Below are 22,576 nucleotides of genomic sequence, written 5' to 3'. Positions count from 1 at the left end.
GTGATGTATCTGTGTGAACAAACAGCATTCAGCTGCACGTCTAGCTCCGCTTTTTACCCTTTTTTTTTTACATGCTAGGTACCCTTTGCAAAGGGTGACCAAAAGAGGTATGGTACGGTTCGCTTTTAAGTACCGTGACAGTGGAAATGGCCATAAAAGCATACCAAACAAACCGTACCACTCTGTGGAAACGGTCCATTAGTTACAATTCTGATGTAATAGATCACTCCCTAAATCTAAACAGTCTTTCATATTTTTTTTTTTTCTTGTAGCTGGTAATTTTTTCCCTGTTCTTGTTTTTTTTTCTCTTTTTATTTTTATGTACACCGCATATGTTTACATGTGCACATATAGGAAAGCATATTTGGCTGAAAGAGAAATTGAGTCCATGTGTGCATGTACCTATGAGTGTATTCAAATGTACGATCTCTAATAAGTATCTGATGCAAGTGTAATACTATTTAATAAAAAAAGAAATCATAAAAAAGAAAATACTGTGGTAAATTAAATTCCCATATCTTAAAGACATGGTGCAGAAAATAAAATTGAATGCAATGCCTCTCGTCTAAAGAGAGACCCCCTTTATATTGTTTCTCAATTGGACCATTTTGGATTTTGAACAAACGCAGCAAGTTTACAATAACATGACAGTACACCGGAAGCGTCTGAGCTGGCTTAAACAAAATTAAAAGTCCCCGTGCATATAGTCCATTACAGGCTTGCCAACATGCATAAATACAGTGTATGGTATTTTTAAACTCTTCCCCCTGCCTGTCAGCATGTCCCAGCTCAGAGTCTGCAGACTGTGGTAATTTTAGCAGTAGGCTGTTTGTGAGAGAAACACCCAGCCATGCGTCATCAGCCAGTGTGTGGTGAGACGCTGACTGCCTCTGTCTGGATGTGTTTTCTGTCAAAAGGCTTCATCTCCGACGCGAGCCAGCTTCATCTGACAGTATGATTGAAAAGCTGTCGATAAATACAAACATCATGTGACCTGCACATAGCATTAGATCAACTGCTGCTCTATATGTTACTCTGATGTACAAAATGAAAAGCACTTGGGCATTTGCAGCTGCACTAAACATCCCAATTAAACAAAGCAACGGAGTATATAACAGCAACAGTGCTTGTGAAATCAACGTGTGTTTGAAAGCCTAACCACAGCAACGTGGAGACAGGAAAATGTCATAATGAGATACAAGCAGACAGAAGTGTCTGTCATTTTGGAGAGCATTTAAATCAAACTAAACTAAATGAGCAGTTTCTTCTTATAGTATTATATGTAGCCCTTTAACAGTCAAAATGTTATTTTCTTAAAAAAAAAAAATTCTAAAGATAAACAACTGGCTAAAATGATTTTTTTTTTTTTTATTACTACCAGGATTGCTAGCTATTAAACAATGTGCTTTAATGCTCTAAAGCAGTGGTTCTCAAACTGTGGTACGTGTACCACTAGTGGTACGCAGGCTTCCTTCTAGTGGTACGCGGAGTAATGAAATATGTCTTGTACATGCTTCACACATTTCAAAGTTTACCAAAAATGATGTATATAATATGCTTTATATGACATTTGGCCTATATTTCTGAGGTAATCTGCCATGATAACTGTGCAGAGTTGTAGCTGCTTTACTGGGTCTACTACGCTACTGTATTTCAATACTGCTCATTTTGGTGATACTTGGAGAGACATATTTTTTCTAAGGTGGTACTTGATGAAAAAAAGTTAGAGAACCACTGCTCTAAAGGGCTTGAACCTGCTAACAGCTATATTCTTTATGACAAGACTGAGAGGGAAAGACACACAGTACTTAGCTTTCAAAGGGGGTTTTCCAAACACTCCTATACATACAGTTGAAGTCAGAATTATTAGCTGCCCTGAAATATTAGTTCCCTGTTTATTTTGTTCCATAATTCCTGTTTAAAAAAAGAGAAGATTTTTTTCAAGATTTTTTTCTAAACATAATAGTTTTATTAACTAATTTCTGATAACTTTCTAATATCTTTGCCATTATGACAGTAAATAATATTTTACTAGATATTTTTCAAGACACTTCAACACAGCTTAAAGTGGCATGTGAAAGCTAAACTAGGTTCATTAGATTAACAAGGCAGGATAGGGTAATTAATAAAAATAAAAAAGTTATTGTATAACAATGGTTTGCTCTGTAGACTAGAAAAAATATATAACTTAAAGGGGCTAATCATTTTGACCTTAAAATTGTTTTTAAATAAATAAAAACTGTTTTTATTCTCGCCAGAACAAAACAACTAAAACTTTCACCGGAAAAAAACATTTAGACATACTGTGAAAATTTCCTTGCTCTATTAAACATTATTTGGGAAATATTTAAAAAAGAAAAAAAAAATTGAAAGGGGGGTTAAAAATTTTGACTTTAACCGTAAATAAGTGTAACAGTCCGATAATTTAAGGCTCAAGTGCATTATTTCACAAGTGAAAAATCATTTTACTGGAGCCGGAGTTTTGTTGTTAGACACTATTGCTGCATGTCCACTGGCACATTGCTAGAGCAGAGTATTAAGTGTTTTCAATTCAGTCATTTAAAATATAATGCAATATTTTTGACGAATAAAAAAAACTAAGTGTGGTTTACAAAATCCGTCTTTCAAATGATACGCTAAGCCGATGTCCTGACTCTCTGTGGTCATTAAAAATTCCATGATACTTCTTGTAAAAAAAAATAATAAATAAATAGTAGGGGTGGCCAATTTACCTCCATGAACAGTTACCTATTATGACCTCTCAATTAGAGTTGGGCTGATAGATGATGTAATCGTCCATCGCGATGGCTGACAGACACTATGATGCTGAGCCAGCATCGCGATCCTCCACCCCACCCTCGCTGCAAATCCTCTTGCGAAAAAATACACACTTAGACCTTGTTTACACTAATAGGTCTTATTTTAAATGGCATTTTAGAACGAAAATGATCCACATCCATGATGGGATTTCATCTAGCATTTCTGAGCAGTCCTCCTTCAACACTACCGCTGAAAACGCACATCATGTGACCACACACACACACACACACACACACACACACACACACACACACACACACACACACACACACACACACACACACACACACACACACACACACACACACACACAGACACAGTCAGACACAGTCAGACACAGTCAGACACACACACACTGTCATGCGCTTGAGACAGCGGGTCCATGAAGGGAGCGGGTAAGTAGACTGGTTCAATCTTTCGCATTCACGCTTGTACTTAGTCATTTTAGTGAAAACCTCAAATACTGTTGCCTTGTTCCTGTTGGTTGTGCACCTTTTTTAACAACCAAATTAGTCAACGTCATTATAACGACACAGATTACTCTGCCTATTCACTCCTATTTATGAGTCACGCAGCAAAAATAATTAACAGGTGGTAATTTGTCTGTAACTTATCTTTATTTATTTATGATTTGTTTATGGGTAAAACAAAGACAAAAGTGGGTCAGGTAGTTAAAACGGTAGGCTTCAAATGATTAATTCGTTATGAATTAATTAATTATTCATAATTAATTCACAACAGTTCTATCACTAGCTACGTTTCTACCCACCTATTTTTATACGCATTTTGGATATGGCACAAAAAAACAGTTGGTTTTTAAGAGGTCCATAAATTTTAAAAATGCTTATAAAAACATATGTGCATTATGGAGTAAGATAACCTTTTTATTCTATAAGAAAAGATGCGCATTAACTGCAATAAAAACACAATTACCGAACAAATTAAAGTACGCACATTAAAAAATGTCATGTGAATTTGTTATAACGGTTCATGTGATGATAAAAAATGTGAGTGGATAAATCAGCAGGCTGAGCACATAGTAAAACATGTGAAATGTTGTTCTGGTCATTCTAAAACACCGTAACCATTTCAATATTAATGTTATTATATTATTAATGACCTCTAGAAACAAGAGGGCCCGTGCTCCGAGTCCCACGCCTTGAAATGCCACCGTGCGTTCAATGCATGTCAGGGTTGTCTTCTGAGGCGCAAGTAATTTATTAAATTAAGATTATAAATTAAATGTTATAAAGATATTTTGTTTTGTTTAGTCGTGCTATTATTTTGCAGTAATGTTGCACTGCGCAGTACTTTATATTTATGAAAGTGTAAATTGGCTGTTTGTGTATGCGCGTCTGTCTGAATCTGCGCATGTGTGTGCATGTCTGAGTGTGACAGAAAGAGAAAGTGTAAGGTGGGTTCTTAGTTTCGACTTGACTGACAGCATATGTACCAAGCATCCCTTCTATTTGGCCCTGTAACTATTTTGTCATTCACATAGCAAATCACAACTTAATTTCATGTCTGGAACTTCTGTGTTATTAAGTCTATAAGGTAAGAAAAATATCATTTGATAAATTCGTTTTAAAAAGAAATTTATTTGTCTAATAGAATTTTGGTTTTGTCTTTACTAATAGGTACTTATATTGATTGGGTTAAATACAATTGACCCTTTGTTAAGCCCCACCCTCCTTAGTTACTGATGCTACGCCTTTCTAGCTTTCGTGCCTGGCACGGCTTTTACAATGAGTATGTGCCGGTGTCAGACATTGCCAGGGATATAATGTCATTTTTGGCGAACATGTGAGATATCAGAGAAAGCCAAAAAAAAAGGACTGCAGTATGCATTACAGGGGTATATTCACGACATAATAGGCAATAGATTAGAGAATAATTAAATCAAAATTGAAGCTAGCTTAGCCTAGCCGCCTCATACTCTGACCATTCAACAGCTTAGCTAATGCTCAGCAGGAAAGGTGACATTGAAAAATAATCTAATAATAACAAATTAAACTGTGATTTCTCTATTTTTAGCTAAAAAGCCTGATAGACCAACTGCTGTGCAATGAAATATGGCGTTACTAACGGAAACACACATGGACACTGCTTCTACATCATTCATTCATAGAAAGAACAGCCAGAAAGAGGAAATTGATGGATTTGTGCTGAATTTTAGCATCATTGACCCATAACAATGTACAGTAATTTACCTATTACTGTCAGAATGTTTGTGTGCTCTTTATAAATTAATAAAAAACAGCTGCGGGTAAGTATATTGATCGCAAGCACTCAGTTTGTGATCACATCTCTGTTTTGTTCTGTTGATTTGTAATTTCAAATATTCATAGCTTGAAATAGATGGAAATATGAAGTTCAGTAAAGTTAGCAACAGTTTGTAGATTAGTATTTGCCTGATCAATAACTCATGACCTATTCACTATTAGTATGACGAAGTTACTATGGCGAAGGCTTAAACGGAGCATTACTCATAATAGAGCGGAAAAAAAAGAAACAGACAGCTGTGAAACATAACCTGCTTTGGATTTTTGTAGGAAACACAGTTTAGATCTGTTTAGGGTAAGAGGTGTGCGAGTTATTGCTGTCGGTCTATCGCTGAATGTCAGGAATTTCAAAACAAAACCAACTTAACTCCGCTCCTTTAGCGTACCCCACAGCTTGATCCACACTGGCATTTCTCCTGTTAGGTTTTTGATTTTGGAAAGGGAAAGAATTCCAAGACTCTGTCCAAACTTTAAGGATACTGGGTATCAGATTTGCACAATCCATATGCACAACGCTTTGGTCTGTTTCCCTTGCTCAAAAGCTTGACAGCGCCCCTCCGCATAACTACGGTTGCTAAGCCACGATTAGTGGATGGCGGTTTTTGGGTGTGGCTTAGCGAAGGGTCAATTGCTAGGCCTAACACGATAAAGAATTTTTGTTGCGTGAAATATTGTTGCGATAAGCGATATTATTGTAATTTTGAGAGAATTTTATGCCACCGATTATATAACAGCATAATAACCAAATAGCTATAAACACATTAAAATATTTATCATTTTTAAGTTATTGATTCTAATTTAATGTTAAAAAATGTTTATGTCCTATTATATATACTATTCAATGTTCTATTAGGTAATTGCCCAATTATAAACTGACACTGATAAGGTATAAAGTAAAAGTCATTGTAAAATTTTACGACTGAAGTCATCTCAGAGTATTGCACAATAAGTCCAGATATCAATTTTTGAGACAGGACTAACGGTTGCATTTCTAAAGAGACCAAAACTATTTTCAACGACACAAACTAGAGAAAAATGGTCATCAAACAAATAAAAACTAAAATGTTAGCTTCACACAAAGACTAGAATAAAACTAAATTGAAAAAGCCTCCAAAAACAACACAAGTTGAAAATGCGCACTCCACTGAGCTTGCAACATGCCTGTGGAAATGCAGTTAATCTTTTGCATGCAGACTCTAAAGAAAGAATGGCTTTGTACAAAGAGTGCATTTGAGCAATGGCATTTCTAATTTAAAAGCTCGTTCTGATGTAGCATCCACACCTCTAGGTGTCAGTATAAAATATAGACAACAGACATTTTCTGCCAAAAAACACTGAGCAATTTATTCTCATGCTCACATTAAGAATGATCAAAATGAAAGTAAATAAACAACAGACAATGAGCCTTACCTGGACACCGACTGTTTTGATTGGCAGCAGAAAGGCATTTAGTGAATGAAGGCTGGTTATCTGCATGAGTTTCTCTTCCTCCTCGTCTGATATGCATGACTTCACTCTCTGAAGAAGGGTGTGAGGCTGAACGGAGTGACATCAAAAGGATTGAGATTTTATAGCATGCCATATATAATCCACTAGGAGCTGGAACCACAGTGTGCTTTCAAGTGTCCACTTTCAACTCAATCAGAAAGCTTTAATACTTTTAGGTAGAAAAGATGAATTATTCAAGGCCAGTGTCAATAATTCAGCCTACAAGAAGCAAATGTTTAAACACACATACCTTTTTGACACTGGCAGAGAAGTCTGTGATGATTTTCAGTATGTTGTTAGTTTCAGCAAAGTCTTTACAGACATAAGGCTCATCAGCACAGATAACTCTAATGGCCAGACCAGGACCTGCAAAACACATTTCTTTATCACGCATTTTAAAAACATGGTTCACTCAAAAATTAAAATATTCCTGCCAGTTATTTTTAAGTAGTTCCAAACCTTTTTTGTGTTTTTTATTAATTACTTAATTTTTTTATTTATTGATTTAGTCAGTCAGTCAGTAAGTTATTCGAGTATTCATTCAGTTAGTTGAACACAAAAGAAGATCTTTTACCAAACAGCCACTGACATCCACAATAGGGAAAATGCTATGGAAGTCAATGGCTGCTGCATTCCAGAACTCTTCAAAATATATTTTTTTTTATTTTGTGTACAACAAAATAAAGAACATCAAACAAATGGAACGATTGAAGGAGGAGTAGGGCCATTGAGAATAAATTAAGACATGCTCAAAATTGTACTGTCCACATGAGCACCAGAACTCAATAAAAGTCTAAGTAAGGCAAACTGCAAGTTCAATGTTCTAAAACATCAGGGGGGCAGTTACATAGACATAGACGCACAGAATTTAACCAGGGGTTAGACAAGGGGATTTCTTTACATTGAAACTATATAAATCTTGTGCATAAATAGTTCTAGGAGGCTTTCAGAGGATTCTTACACATTTCCAAAGTCAAATTTAAGCAATTTTGAAACTTTTCCACCACTCGGAGTGTGGCAAATAGCATAAATGTACTTCCGCACATTTCATCAGATGCTATTTGTAATAGTATTCTAAGCCACGTTTGCCACAAGCCCGACATTGAATTAATACCATTTACTTCAAAACATGTTAAAAATATGTATCTATCATTTTAAATGTATATTTATTTGAATTTGTTCACTCATGAACTGACAAAAGGGCATGCAGATCAAGCTACAGGCAAAGGCACAGATTGCAGAGTTTATGCTATTTTATTTTATTGAAATAGTTCATTCTTATTACCTATTCAGTAACAAATTATTATAAAACAACTACATTTTCAACCATTTTAAGTGCTAACACTAGATTAAAAGTCAAGCATTTAAGGATTTCCAGCACATACAAAATAGAACACCTAACTAATTGTTAGGAGAAGTGATGCTTTAAATTATTATTTGCCAGAAAAAAAGAGGTTTCTGAGGCTCTCACCAGGGAAAGGATGTCTTGAGACGATCTCTTCAGGAAGCCCCAGCTCTCGACCAAGTGCTCTCACTTCATCCTTATGGAAATCCTTCAGCGGTTCGATTACTTTACCCTGAAAGGCAAAACGTTCAAAAGAACCAGCAAAATATCAGTAAGGGTGAAGGCATAATTGAGTTCACATAACACGAAGACGACAAGACATCCATTTGTGTGCCTCTATTCTGACACACCACAGGGGTCTTAAATTTACTACAGCCCAATACATTAGAAATCCATTTTCTCTGCTTGAATTCTCCAATATTGCCAAACTGCAAAAAACACTTTACTATTATGCTGTTAAATAGCACAAATGTGAAAAAAAGACCAAAATAACTGTTACAACAATAAAAGCAATACTCATTCTCAAGAAAATGTTTTTTCTTCTATTTTGATATTTTGTTCTATTTTTTATTTTATTTTTTTTTTATACATCACTGTTAATGTTCCCTTAAGGTAAAGAGAATGTTTCTGGGATGTTCTCTTTTAGGATCTCTTTAAAAAAAAAATCCAGAAATCAAGCAATGTTCTGGAAAGCTCATTCATCAAAAATGAATGTTCTGATTTGGTTTGCAAAAACTACAGAAGCAAAAAGCATACAAGACATCATGTGTTTGCGGGGATTCAAGGTTTCAAATGACCTAACACTGTTTATCCCAATACTTTTGTAACAATTTGAACACTCTGACACACAAACACACACAAAAAACACTTGTTGAAAATCCTCAATACTGAAGCCATCTCATCACTAGGTTTGGGACGATAACCGTTTTTAAGGTATACCACGGTTCAGTAAAATCCAAAAGGTTATAAAACCGCCCAGATTTTCTGCTATACTGTTCCTAAGGTGTTTTATTTCTTTTTTTTTAGGAAAATAGTATCTCCAGCAGAAAAGATATCCAAAGATAAATTGTAAAGAAATCAATGTTTTTGAAACTAATGGAGACAGTAGAAGTCAATGATTCAATTTTATTAATCAGCCTAATATGTTTACTGCTCCAAAATATTTTTAAAATAAATATATTGTGTTCAAAGGGGTAAAAGTTTTAGTTTTAACCCAGATATTTAAAAAGAATGTATTTTAGAGCAGTAATCACAATACCGTCAAACCATGCAATTTTTATCGAAGGTTATTATACCGCCAGAATCTTATACTGGCCCATGCCTACTCATAACTACACAAGACAAATGCTCTCTCTGAATCAAACCAATATTTAAATGTGCAACTGTGATCACCAAAGCTTTAATAAACATATGCAATCATTTAGAATTAGGATCACATGGATCAAGATTGCACACTCTTTCTAATTTGCAGCACATAAATTTGCATTAAAAGAATTTCCTTTGCATTTGATCCATGTTACTTTACCTCGTCTCGGAGTTTCCGGATAAGCTCTGTGTCATTGTGGTGTGTTTTGATAACTTCAGCCTTCCCGCTAGCAAGGTGAGATGCGCTCTCGATGAGGTCTGGCCTGAGCGTTCCCTGTGCCAGATACACATCCTCTGGCTTCAGATTCATCTCTCCAATCACCTCATTCGCCACCTATGACAGACCGCAAATTACTGTTCTGCTCCATACATCAGCTTGTTATCATTTCCTACCCATTCTCAACTGGAGGTTTTAATGCTATGTAATAGATTAAGGGGCTCAAATGTTTGCAAACGCTTCTTCAGCAAAGTGTAAGTAAGGTTACATATAGGCTGGGTGACCATCAAATGGGAGGGACTTACGTCACAAGTAGACTGGTTTAGGGTTGGTGTAGGTGTAGTAGACATTAATAAAGCATAGGTTATTGTGAGGTTGGGTTAGATAAAGACATTCATAAAACACAATAGCTTGGACATTGTGTCATGTACAAGACAATAAATAAATGAAAACTTCAGGAGGTTTGTATAACCCACTAGGAGGTGGCTCAGAACTTAATTTATACCTTCTTGCAAGTGTGGGATTTACTTCAACAATTTTACAGCCAACAGAGCAGTTGAATCATCATGGCTAATCTCTAAACACAGTGTTGTCGACATGTTTAATCATCACTTCATTACAGGAACTAATTACGATCAAGGTGACAGCTTAAACTACTGTTACGACATTGTTTTTGACAGTTTTCACACGTGTACATGTTAAACATTTTAACTTTTCCACTAATGACTGTATCGCTGTCATGTAATCATAGCCTTTTCTGCAGACAGACTTAACTGAGACCCAACACATTTCAGATGAACCAATACTGAGGTCAACTGTTCTCCACAGTAACATCATCACAGGACTATTTGATAATAATAAGAGAGTGGACAAATATTCTGCTACACACTTTTACAAACGTATCCCCGATGATCTTTCTCTTCTCTTCTGGATTGGTGGTCATGTTGAGTGTTTTGCTGATGCGTTTCCTGGGCGTGCGGTCCTCTTCTGAAATTGGTAGGGTCGTTGTGCCATTGTAAAAAGTGTGTGCTGCATTTACCACTGTAAAGCAAAGAGAGTTTTTCTTTAGTTACAACACTGATCCATGTTTTATTTAACAAAAGTATTAAGCAAATAATCATTTACAATGAAGTATAAAAATATAATGAATAAATAAAACACATATATGCCTTTATTGGGCAGTGGTTAGTCATCATAGCATCAAATGATTGAAGATGAATAATTAATTTATTTTCTAACATTAATTCAGTCTACAACATAGAAAATTATGTGATATGTATTTATAGGCTTTTCGTTCGTTAACTACATTAAAGCTCCATTTGTTAACATTAGTCAGTTTAACTAAAGTCAATATAATGACAACAATAAAGGCATTCATTAATCATAGAGGATGCTAATTTCTGAGTTAATGCCAAATAACATTGAAATCAAAAGTTGTAATCAATTTATTAAATTGAGTTTAGTAAAATTCTATTCTATTTATATTAACTTTATAAGTAATTATAATATGCCTTTTAATGAGACATGATTGTAGAGTTAAATTGTACTTACCATCCTTGTGCAAATTAATAAAATAATTTGTTTGTTATACCTGTTAAAGTCACCTTTTTTTGCAGCTTAGTCAATATCATAATACTGTATACCATGATAAAAGCTTCAGCGATTAATCACATTAAGAAAATTTGATACTAGCAGAAAGCAACACGCATATTAGTGCTATCAAATGATTCATTGCAATTATCACTTTCAAAATAAAAGTTCATTTACAAAATGTTTTTCCATACTGTGTAAATTGTGCATATAAATATATGCATGAATATTGTAAAAGATTATATGTATTTTTTAATATCTTGGATGAAATCAATCGCAATAAACTGTTTGACAGCACTATTATATTTACAAATTTACACACACAACGTATTAACTTTATAATTAAGTTCATTAAAAATAAGCAATCAAGTAACAATAATAATACATGACTGAAAATAAAAACAAACAAATATTAAATGATTTGTGTTAGACTTCAAATGACAGAATCTTCTAAATCACACCTTTGAGTTTAATGCCAAGTTTAGTCAGTGCTTCCTCAACACTCTGACTCTCTCTCTTTCTCATGAAGCCATTGTCGATGTGAACAGCAATCACTTGCTCCTGATTGAGGGCTTTGTTCAGCAGGGCAGTGCAAACAGTGGAATCCACACCACCACTCAATAAAACCTGCACAAACACACACACACAATTCACATCAAACAAGACATACAATAAACCCAAATGTTCAAACAGACACACACACACACACACACACAGACAGACAGACAGACAGACGCACACTAGCGCGCACACACACGCGCGCACAAAATAACAAAATTATTCAGGAGTTTTTTTTGTAGATCCAGATTACTATATTATTAACACTACCGTATGTTTATTAATAGATTATAAATCCAGTAACTCTTAGTTCATGCTCTAGAGAAAAGACCCACTTTGCAGACGAGCAGAAAGGAAATCACCTTGCTTAAGGAAACAGCACTAACTAATTGGAAATTCTAATTGGTTGCCTTCCCACACAGACACACACACACCTCAACTAAGCACTGCCTAAAGCAAAAGCAATTATTAGGAAATCAGACAAATTAGAGCATTATGGTACTAATCACATATGTGCCTTCAAACAAACATAAGGCCTCTTAATAGATCAAGGAAGATCAATAGCGTACAGAGTCCACAATAACGGAAACATGGACCACACATACTTTAAAAACGAGCACAGGTAAAAACAAGAAAACAAAAGCAGCCTGAAAACTGGTTAACAGCACATTTCATTACTAGATATTAGGGACCTGTAAAGAATGCAACTCTAACAATTTACATTTTACAGCAAGATGTGAGTAATAGATATTCCTTCACAATATATATTGTTTTCATAATGGGGTAATAATAATAAAAAACTACTAAATGCATTTCTGTTTTTATCATAACTGTATTTGTTTGTAATTATTACAAATTAAATTGGAAGGAGATGGGTTGTATGCTTGTATGCGTGTGACTATCTCTTGATTTCTTGCTTCATCACAGTGATACCAAAAAAATAATACCGCTAAATCCCTACATACCACAGTGGTTTGTAAATAATCAGTGATTTAACAAGAAACATTTAATTAAAAAAAAGTTTTTCCTTTCCGTGCCTACCATAAGCACACCCTCTGAATGACTTCAGCACAGGAGACATGTGCTATGTTTCCATTCAAAAATGCAAATTAATTTTATGCGCAAAACTGAAATATCACATTAAAGATGTGCGAATAATGCAACGTTTCCATCCAACGAGTCAAAGCAAACAAAATTATCACTTCCTGATTATCTGGTGCCAGATATCGACAGTAAAAACTGAATTTGCTGCGATGAGAAGCTGTGTGAATCTTTTCTTCATTTAATAAATGACTTGCGCCTCAATGCAGACACTCAGTTAACACGCAGTGGCGTTTGAATGCTCTTGAGGTCATTAATAATATAATAACATTAATATTAAGATGGTTAAGGCATTAAAACAAAAAACATTTCAGATATTCTACAGTGTGCTCAGCCTGCTGGTTTGTCCATTCACACATTTTTATCATCACATGATCTCTTAGAACAAAATTATGTTTTTTTAATGCGCATACAGGAATTGTTCAGTAAGTGTTTCCATCGTAGTTTATGCACATCTTTTCTTATCAAATAAAAAGTTTATTCTACTCAGTTATGCGCATGTTTTTTACGCGCATTTTCAAAACTTAAGCGCATCTTGCCATCAATCGTTTTTTTATGTGCATATACAAAAAGTGCATAAAAATACGTGGCTGGAAACCTAGCTAATGTAGTCAACATGCATCTCAGAAAACTGGCAGACTGGACATGCTGGTTTTCCGCTCTCAAAATCTGTACTAATTTCAGTTTGGATGCTGAGATATGACCAAGCAATTAAGCCATGACAGGAAGACAGCTACTCCACTCTGTTTCAAGCGTTTTTGTTCTCCTGATTGTTCTTGATGTCTTTAGGTTGATAAAACTATACCAGTGGAGCAAAGTGGTGGAATCACTTTTAATTTCTTTTTTTTTTTTTACATAGTCAAAATGTCTGCTTTGTTTTATATAAGTAAAACATGGCTGTGCACTTTCCCAAGCTGCAGTGATGCTGTATTTTCCCTGAAATAATATGAAGCATACACTAGTTATAACATTTTTTTAAATACTGAATTGTATATGGAATATTGCATTAGTTGTTATGTGACCAAATTTTTCCTACCAAATAATTATTGTTCCTGATAAAGAAACACTAAATAACTTTTCCTCGGACATGTCCGAGATTCTGCTTTTGCATTTGACCAGTCAGTGATGAACACTGAAAAGAAACACACAAACTTTTTTTTTTAAATTTGTTTGCTGAATAAGAAATCAATAAGAAATTATTCTGTTGCTGAAGGCCATTAAAGTTTAATAGAAAAAGATGGTATTACTTTGGGGCAGAAGGAAACTTCAACTCATAGAAGTATTCCCATGTACAGCTCTTCTTCAAAAAGCCCAGAACGATAAAGTGCTCTGATAAACAGTGTAAGCTTTGCACATGAGTTTGTAGTTGTGTCTTTTTTTACATTATCTTACTGTCCTTAAGTGGAAGGTAGGGTGAAATCGGTAGAAACCAGTATGTTATGCAAATAAATAAATTAAAAATTATAAATTTAGATAATTCTTAAAAGTCATATTTTTTATGTGCTGTAGAGAAAAGTTGTATTTCAATCTACAGCAAGTATATGTATATTAAAGATAATGCGTACAATAAATTATTATAAAATTAATAAAGTATTGTTTGGGGCCGTCGATACAGCAATAATCTTCTAATGATACAAACACAGACTAAACTGCACATTTTTTAACTTAACAATAACTCTCTATTTCTGCTGCCCAGTGTGAAAGATACTTTTTCAGCTCGAAACTGGATCAAAAATTTAACAAGAAGCTGTCTAGGCATGTCCACAACTGAAGACTTAATTCAGTTCAGTTTAGAGAGGCCTTCATTGCAGCAATTTGATCCCAGTCTTGATGTGGACCTCTGGTTAACTCCATACAGCTAAAATTCTTTATTAATCTGGGGTCGCCACAGCGGAATGAACCACCAACTTATCCAGCACATGTTTTACGCAGTGAATGCCCTTCCAGCCACAACCCATCACGGGGAAACATCCATACACACTCATTCACACACATATACTACAGACAATTTAGTTAATTCCCCTAAAGTGCATGTGTTTGGACTGTGGGGGAAACCGGAGCACCCTGAGGAAACCCATGCCAACATGGGGAGAATATGCAACTCCACACAGAAATGCCAACTGACCCAGCCGAGGCTCGAAACAATGACCTTCTTGCTGTGAGGCGAACGTGCTACCCACTGCTATACTGTTATACAGTAAAATAAAACCTATTGTACATATTGTATTCAAATGAATAAAACTGCTTTGCTTCTAATGATCTCCTTGTGTGCATTTATTAGGCAAAAACACTTTATTTTACATATTTTAATTGGGCTCCTAAACTTCTTTAATGTGCTCCTAAATTTTTCAACTTAGGAGCGCATGTGCTACTCCTGAAAAAAGTAAGCGTCAAGCCCTGCACAGGAAAAGTTTCTTTCCTCAGGCCATCTACCTTACGAACAGTTAATATTCCCTTACTGTGCAATACTTTCTCATGCGCAATTGTACACAGCACCATATAACAATACACAATGCAATACTTTCTCCATTCGCATTTGTACACAGCACCTTATTACCTGCATATTTAAAACAAATCTGTCCATACAATTCAACATCCAGATCTTTTTGACTGACTGCATCTCTATTTAATGTTTATCGTCTTTTTTTCATATTTATTTTGTGTCATCACTTGTCACTTCATTTACAATGGAAGCTTCTGTAGCCAAAACAAATTCCTTGTGTGTGTGAAGCACACTTGGCAATAAAACTGATTCTGGAAGTTTTCCACAGAATGTAAACATCCACCATTGGACCACAAAGAAGACTATACTTTCCAGAACATCAATTGCATGTGTCATGTCCATAAACATGCATTTTAGTTCCTCCCATTTGACAACAAATCATTTACATTTTAAAATGTTCACAACATAAGAACTGAAAAAGCAAAAACAAACTACATTTCTTTTATTGAGCAACATACTGCTAATAAACAGTGACAAAAAACTCTTTTCAAGTATTAATATAAACTATCCATATAAAGAGTATTTTTGTTGTTGAGCAACAACCTAATCTTAAAAATTATTTGAAATTACGTCAACAATGTTTGCTCAAGCATATGTATCAAGGCTAAAAGTGCTGGCCTCCTTAATAAACTAAGAAAAACTATTATAACCAAAAAAAATTTAAATAATAAATAAATAAATAAACAGTCCCACTCCAAGTTACCACAAAACACATGAGCAAAGCCACACATTTAATCATTTTAAATGACAGATGGAAGAGCTTTCCGTTACTCACCAGGACTTTCGATTTGTCCACCTTCTCTCGGATCTCTCTAATGCAGCTCATTTGACGGTTCTGGACAGTGAAGTTACTGCTGCAGCCCGCAATCTCAAACAGGAAGTTGCGTAGCATGTCCATTCCTCTCTCTGTCAGATCAACCTCTGGATGAAACTGAGTACCATAAAGCTTCTTCTGCTCATTAGCAATGCCTAAGAAAAACGGACACCGGGAAACGAGTTCAATCGCAAACAGCTATGACAAAACACCCAGCACCTGTAATGCTTTTATACAAGATAAAGCATGTCTAGGAAAGCAGGTCTCCTTTATTTCCATCTGCACACCTGCAACGATGTTTCCAGACTGTGCAACAATTTTGAATCCATCTGCTACTTTGTCGACACTGTCTCCATGTGTCAGTAGAACGTGTTCCTCCTTTTGAAGCCCCCTTGAAACATAAAAAGCATTGAGCAAGACAAAAGTACTGGTTTACATTTCTACAAGAATGTTTAGAAATGAACTATAGACAGTCACCAAAAAAAAAAAAAAAAGCAAACATAATAAAATGACTTATACCTAAAGAGAGAGCAGGAATTATCCAATGCAATGTTGAAAACCCCATCCTCCCTCACACTCTTCCTGTGCACCGTACCTCCAAACACTTTATTCATCATCTGGAAAACACAAAAACAGTTAGTGTTGTCAATGAGTATTTTAGTTTGGTAATTTTTAGGACTACTGCTCAAAAGTTTGAGGTCAGCAGGTCTTAATATTTATGCAGTGAGTGCACAACAGTGCTATACTTGCAGTGGTAGTCGGATTGAAAAACAATTTTATTTAACAATAATTGCATTTATTATAACGCTGTTATACACTGTTTATTTTCAATGGGTTAAAGTTAAAAAAAAAATCACTATTTCTTTTACTGTGCACACTGACGAGGTAAAATTTGCTTCTCTCTTTCAAGTTCAAATCAAATTTGAATGCCACAGCATTTTAGATATGTATATAAATAGCCTTTGTGGTATATTAAAAAGATCAAATTAATAAAATAACAAGTAAGAGAAATAAATGACAGAAATTAAATAGAAACAGACAACGTCTCTACAAATATCACAATTACAAGATTAATATTTGTTGATTATTTAAATAAGGGAAATGCGTTGATTAAGCACTATTGGTGTACATATATTTTGCAGCCAGTTTAGACATTCATCCTCTCCGAGCCTTTAGTAAAGTTTTTTCTGAATAATTTAGAATAAAGAATCTATTTTTTCCTTTTTTTTCTTGGTCTTTAATAAAGAAGTAATGCAAAAAAAAAAAAAAAAAAAAAAAAAGCAAAAGTTGAATCTCACACATTTTAGGAGATTTAGAAACCCGGGCCAGACAAACTTTTTAAGTCATAAAAAGGTGCGTCTCTGTGCATCTGCAATGCAAGTGAGACTCTTTCACACACAGAACGAAACAAGTAAGCGAGAGAAGATTTTCCACTACCTAATTGATCGCGGATGTTTAGGTTTATTAGGCGGATACAAAAATCAATTGTAAAAGGATGTAAATAAAGTAAAAAAGTGTCATGGTAAACAAGATCAAATAGTAAATAAAAAATGATATATAGTAAAAACAAATGTGTTATTCTACAGTAATAGCACTTGGCAAAAGTAACATTGAATATATTTACATAAACAAAATTTGAAATAAATGATTTGCTTTGCAACCACAGGAACAAAACAATAAAATAAACAATTATTATACTGTAATAAATGTGTTAATATCCCCCTCCATTAAATTTAGCCTTGTAGAATACAAAAACAATTCAAACTTATTTTTATTATTATTATTACAAATAATATTATGTATAGTATTATTAATAATAATAGTTTCTCACCTGCATTCCATAGCAGATTCCGAGAACTGGTTTTCCGATCGTGAAAATGGCAGGATCAAACCAGGGTGCATCTTCAGCATAGACAGAGTTTGGCCCTCCAGATATAATAATGGCTCTAATAATGGAGACAATCATTTGATATACACATTATAAATTAATTTACATTAACCAAAATGGAATTAAATAAAAACTCAAGAGGCTGGGATAGATGGAAAGTGTCTGTCTGTTGAGCCTGGGAAAGTTTTATGCAAAGGCCAAATGATGTGTCTCATTTTTCTCTTCGGTTTGTGGGTTTTCTTTCTTTCTATCAGAACATTCCAAGTCTCAATGTCCATTGCTTTGGGAAAACAGCTTTGTTTCCTTTTATGTCCTCATAGGTGGAAAACACTGAACTCAAACTCACACTGTGTTCTCTCAAGGACAGACTAACTAACAACATAAACCAATATGTTCTCACTAAACTCTCTTGCAAATTTTAAGAACTGCTCTAAGTTTAAAAAAAAACAAGCAGCCTGAATGATCATACTGAAACAGTAACAAAACCATTTGAAAGAAAGCAATTCTCTTCATTGAACTTCAATGAAAATACAATAACTTAGTGAATTTGATCAGAAATCCACAAAATGTTACTATGAGCTGCACATGCATTTACAACTTGTCTAATCCTGTACTGCGTAGAAAAGATATTGATGTATCTCTAAAATCACCAAACCCCTAATCTGTGTAAGCATTTGATGAGGAGCTTCAAGCAATGATCCTTGGAGCCAATCATAGTCCTCCATGTTGAGCCTGTGAATAATGGCCAATCAGTGATTTTTAAGAATCTACTCAGCATTACTCAAAATACAACCAGAAAATTCTTTTAATGTCACTTTTACAATTCAGTACAGATTAAACCAAAATATGTTGCTTTGACATACCAAATTCCAAATCATTATGACTTTCCTTTTCTGTTGAACACAAAAGATGATATTTTGAAAAACGTTTTTGAAAACTGTTAGCCACTGACATCCATATTAGAAAAAAATATATATTATAAAAGTCAATGGCTACTGGTTTTACAAGAAACTCAATCAAGTTTAAAAGAAAAGGGAAAGCAAATAATGACAGAATTTGAATTATTGAGAAAACTATCTCTTTAAGAACGTGCACCAAATCACAGTATTTATATACTGCTAAATAACAAATCTAAATCGTTCACTGAACCAAGCACTCCCACTAAAGTGTAGAGACAGAAAAGTGGAATGGTCTCCATGGTCAAAATAAAGCAACTGAAAACCAGGTGTAAGTGGTAATGGGCCTTAATTGACCATGTGTGATCACATTTTAATAAACCAAATGCGAAACTTGGCTAAAGTAGGATAATGCATTGTGAGCCGAGCAATAAAGATGAATCATTCTGCTGTCTTTGGCTTTTAAAGGACTAAGGTAGGGATGGGCGATAAATAAATTTTATTGATTAACTCGAGTGTGAAGTTCACATCGATTTGTTTGAATGAAAATCATTTTCACTCCAACACAACACTTCCCTCTGGGCTCCTGTAGTTCCCCCTCATTGCCATAGAAACACACAAACAACATGTAGAAGAGGTTAATTAATAATCAGGTTAATGTTGCGCTCTATGAAATGATTTTTTTTTAAATAATAAATAAAAAACAAACACAAAAAAAAAAAGAAAAAAAAAAGATAATTCTCGAAATCAAACATTTACCGCGAGACACGCATTTGAAACTGTGCACCACACCTTGTACTTCTCACAGTGAGAAGTAATGAATAAGACAATTAATAGATGAGACACGGATATGATCTAATTTTGGAATCCAACACTGCCGTTTCCGGAAAAATTATAATTTATATGAACTAATATACCAAAATAAAAATGAACCTTTAAATGTGTGTTCACTGAAAAAAAAATCTTTAAAAAGGTCCCTTTTTAACAATCATTATGAGTTTACTTTCACTGTAATTGTTTCAAATGGTGTATTTATACTATATTAAATCTTGTATATAATTATAAAAGCTTGAAAATTTGTATCTTTAAATGACAGCTTTTTTTTCTTTAGCATTTTTATGTCCTATAATAAATTATGATTATAATAAGGTTTTTTAGGGTAATAAACTTCAAGCATTTTTTATGAAATCTATTGTAAAATCTATTTACAATTTAAAAAAAAAAAAACAATTGTGAAAAAAATTAGGGATTTTTTTAAAAGCCTATTATCGCCCAGCCCTAGATTAGGGCCTTTGATTCACCAAGATTTGGGTCAGATTTAAAGCCAGTTTGTTTCCATACCAAACCTTTTTGTTTTGCAATTCAATCAGGCTTCCCTGGTACTTTTTAAACATAAGAATCAAACAGCACCTACTGACAGTGCTCACCTGAAACCCTGTTCTCTGATGGCGAAGGCGGGTGTCTCTAAAGGCAGAATCTCAGACTGGACAAACATCTCTCGTACCCGCCTGTCAATCACTTTGCCATACTGTGCCCCCGCATCCAGGATCACCACAGCACCCTCATAAGAACATAAACCATCTTTAGGTTCTCCGACGATGTCCAGCTGCAGATACACACAAAGACACAAAACAAATGAACACACATGACTTAATTACCCATGTTAAGCAAGTAAAATGGCACTAATTTAATTTGTGATGCATTTAAAGGAGCATGTGACTGGAGAGTAAAGATGTGCTGTTGCTGATAAATGCAGTCACATGAGTCCCAGGATACTGTTGTCCTGTGTAGTGCTTATAATCATTACAGCCTGACTGACCCTACAAAATTGTGTGTGAGAGAGTGTAGAGAGAGAATTAATTTTGTTTTGATCAGACATTTAATTATTTAATACAATTTGAATGTCATGTTTAGTAGCATCAAGAAATAATACAATAGCCTGTTACCTAGGTATTGTTTTGGAACTGATAATTAATCCAACATTGGTCACACTTTACAAAAAAATGCTTTGTTAATGCATACACTAAGATAAACTAATTATGAACAATACTAGTACATCACTTGTTAATCATGGTTCAACATGATTATAATACATAGGGCTGGAGGATTAATCGAGTAATTGAAATCGACATTTACAACCTATATTCGATCTAATTTATCCAGGACAATTTTTTTTCAATTAATTTCCCTACCGGGTGAGGATTCACATGACCCCACTCTGTTAAGACTGATTTAAACTTTTGCAGCCACATCTGATCTCTGGTCAAATAGAAGTCAGATCTTAAGCCTTACTTTGCACTACATTGATAATGACTGGAAGCTGTGCCAGAGATGCCTTAAGATAGCATATTTTCCATTACTTTAAATTCCTTATATTTACATTAAAATATTTGTTTACAGAATATGCAAGAAATGCACTGTTTAAAATATTATTTACAGGATATACAAGTTATTTTATTTGAAAGAGATCCTGCTTATTTTCTACTTTTAACATGAAAAACTGGAAATAATTTATTTTGTTTTCAAATGTGCAAGTAATTTATTTTCACATTTTATAAAAAAAAAAAAGGGACTGCTCATTTTAGGCAATGTGTGTTTTAATTTCAGTTGTTCAAAATTGATGTTCGATAAATAATCATACCTTGTAGATAGTGTGTGAGTTTCCTTCAATTATTTTAAACTCAAGTAATGTACCATTCATTCAAACATCTCTAACTTGTAATACGAGTGCATATTTACTGTACAAATTTGTCAGTGAACTATGAAGGCAAAACGATTAAATAAATAATCATTCATCATTCGAAATAGAGTTAAAATATTCAATTAATTGAGATATAGGCCTGTCACGATATGTATTTTTTGTCATACGATATATTGCATCAAAGTGTAATAAATGATATAACTATAAATGATAATATTGTTAATATTGTCAAATTGAGGGTAAGACCATTTTATGCCACTCATTATATAAATGGCAGAATAACAAAATAATAGTATCATAATGCAAGTACACTCTTCCAAAGAACACATTATGTTTCATTTATAAGAGTATTTAATTTAGTCATTTTAACAACTTAATAGTTAGGTATTGGAATCAGAATGTGAAAACCCATATGAACAATTCCATGCAAATGTCAACTTTGCCATGAAAAAAAATTAAGTTTTTTGTGTAAGCAAGTATTTTACAGTACTTTAGAAATATTCAAAAATGTCTATCAATGTTTTCAAACTATTAAATTTGATTTACCAAATCTGTCATCCATAATGAAGAGATGTCACATCAATATTGAGGCTTTTTCCTCATAAATGCAAAAATGTCATATAAAATAAAATCAATTATTTTTCTTCTATAGTGTGCTGACTTTTATCCTTTTGATTATCCTCGTTTCTTTTGGGTTGTGCAGTTTAATTCACAGAATTTCTACAAAGCATGTTGTATAGTGGAAACATTTTTTGGTCACATGCACAACACGTTTATTTTCTTCATCTAAAGTTTAAAAAAAAAAGTTTACAGATTGATTTTTTTTTATTGATTACAGTTTGATTTATTTATTGCTTCCATAACCTTGTGGTAAGTTGTTCTGGAAAATTTAAAACAGATGTTTCAATATAATGTTAACATATACTTTCTCTGTGAATGTATGTGTTGAGATTTTACAGCAAATGTCACATCCATAACACTGAAAATCCTCATATTCTTAACAAATTA

At 34.0% G+C, this 22,576-nt stretch overlaps 1 protein-coding gene across 1 annotated transcript in view; it reads right to left on the bottom strand.

Annotated features, from left to right (window-relative positions):
* The window catches only part of gmps (guanine monophosphate synthase), a 33,583-nt gene that overhangs the window by 9,312 nt on the left and 1,695 nt on the right, over positions 1 to 22,576 (bottom strand). Inside the window, exons 2-12 of the mRNA NM_200587.2 lie at positions 20,295 to 20,473; positions 17,915 to 18,029; positions 16,603 to 16,700; positions 16,371 to 16,474; positions 16,045 to 16,238; positions 11,569 to 11,734; positions 10,407 to 10,558; positions 9,461 to 9,634; positions 8,062 to 8,167; positions 6,841 to 6,956; positions 6,513 to 6,638 (exon numbers count right to left, since the gene is read on the bottom strand). Of these exons, the coding sequence (NP_956881.2) occupies positions 6,513 to 6,638; positions 6,841 to 6,956; positions 8,062 to 8,167; positions 9,461 to 9,634; positions 10,407 to 10,558; positions 11,569 to 11,734; positions 16,045 to 16,238; positions 16,371 to 16,474; positions 16,603 to 16,700; positions 17,915 to 18,029; positions 20,295 to 20,473 (1,530 nt within the window). The remainder of the gene's footprint in view (positions 1 to 6,512; positions 6,639 to 6,840; positions 6,957 to 8,061; positions 8,168 to 9,460; positions 9,635 to 10,406; positions 10,559 to 11,568; positions 11,735 to 16,044; positions 16,239 to 16,370; positions 16,475 to 16,602; positions 16,701 to 17,914; positions 18,030 to 20,294; positions 20,474 to 22,576) is intronic.

This window comes from Danio rerio, chromosome 18 (genome assembly GCF_049306965.1).
Source record: "Danio rerio strain Tuebingen ecotype United States chromosome 18, GRCz12tu, whole genome shotgun sequence".
Taxonomy (NCBI): Eukaryota; Metazoa; Chordata; class Actinopteri; order Cypriniformes; family Danionidae; genus Danio; species Danio rerio.
Note: the sequence above shows the minus strand (reverse complement) of the source record. Positions and strands in the feature narration are given on the sequence as shown.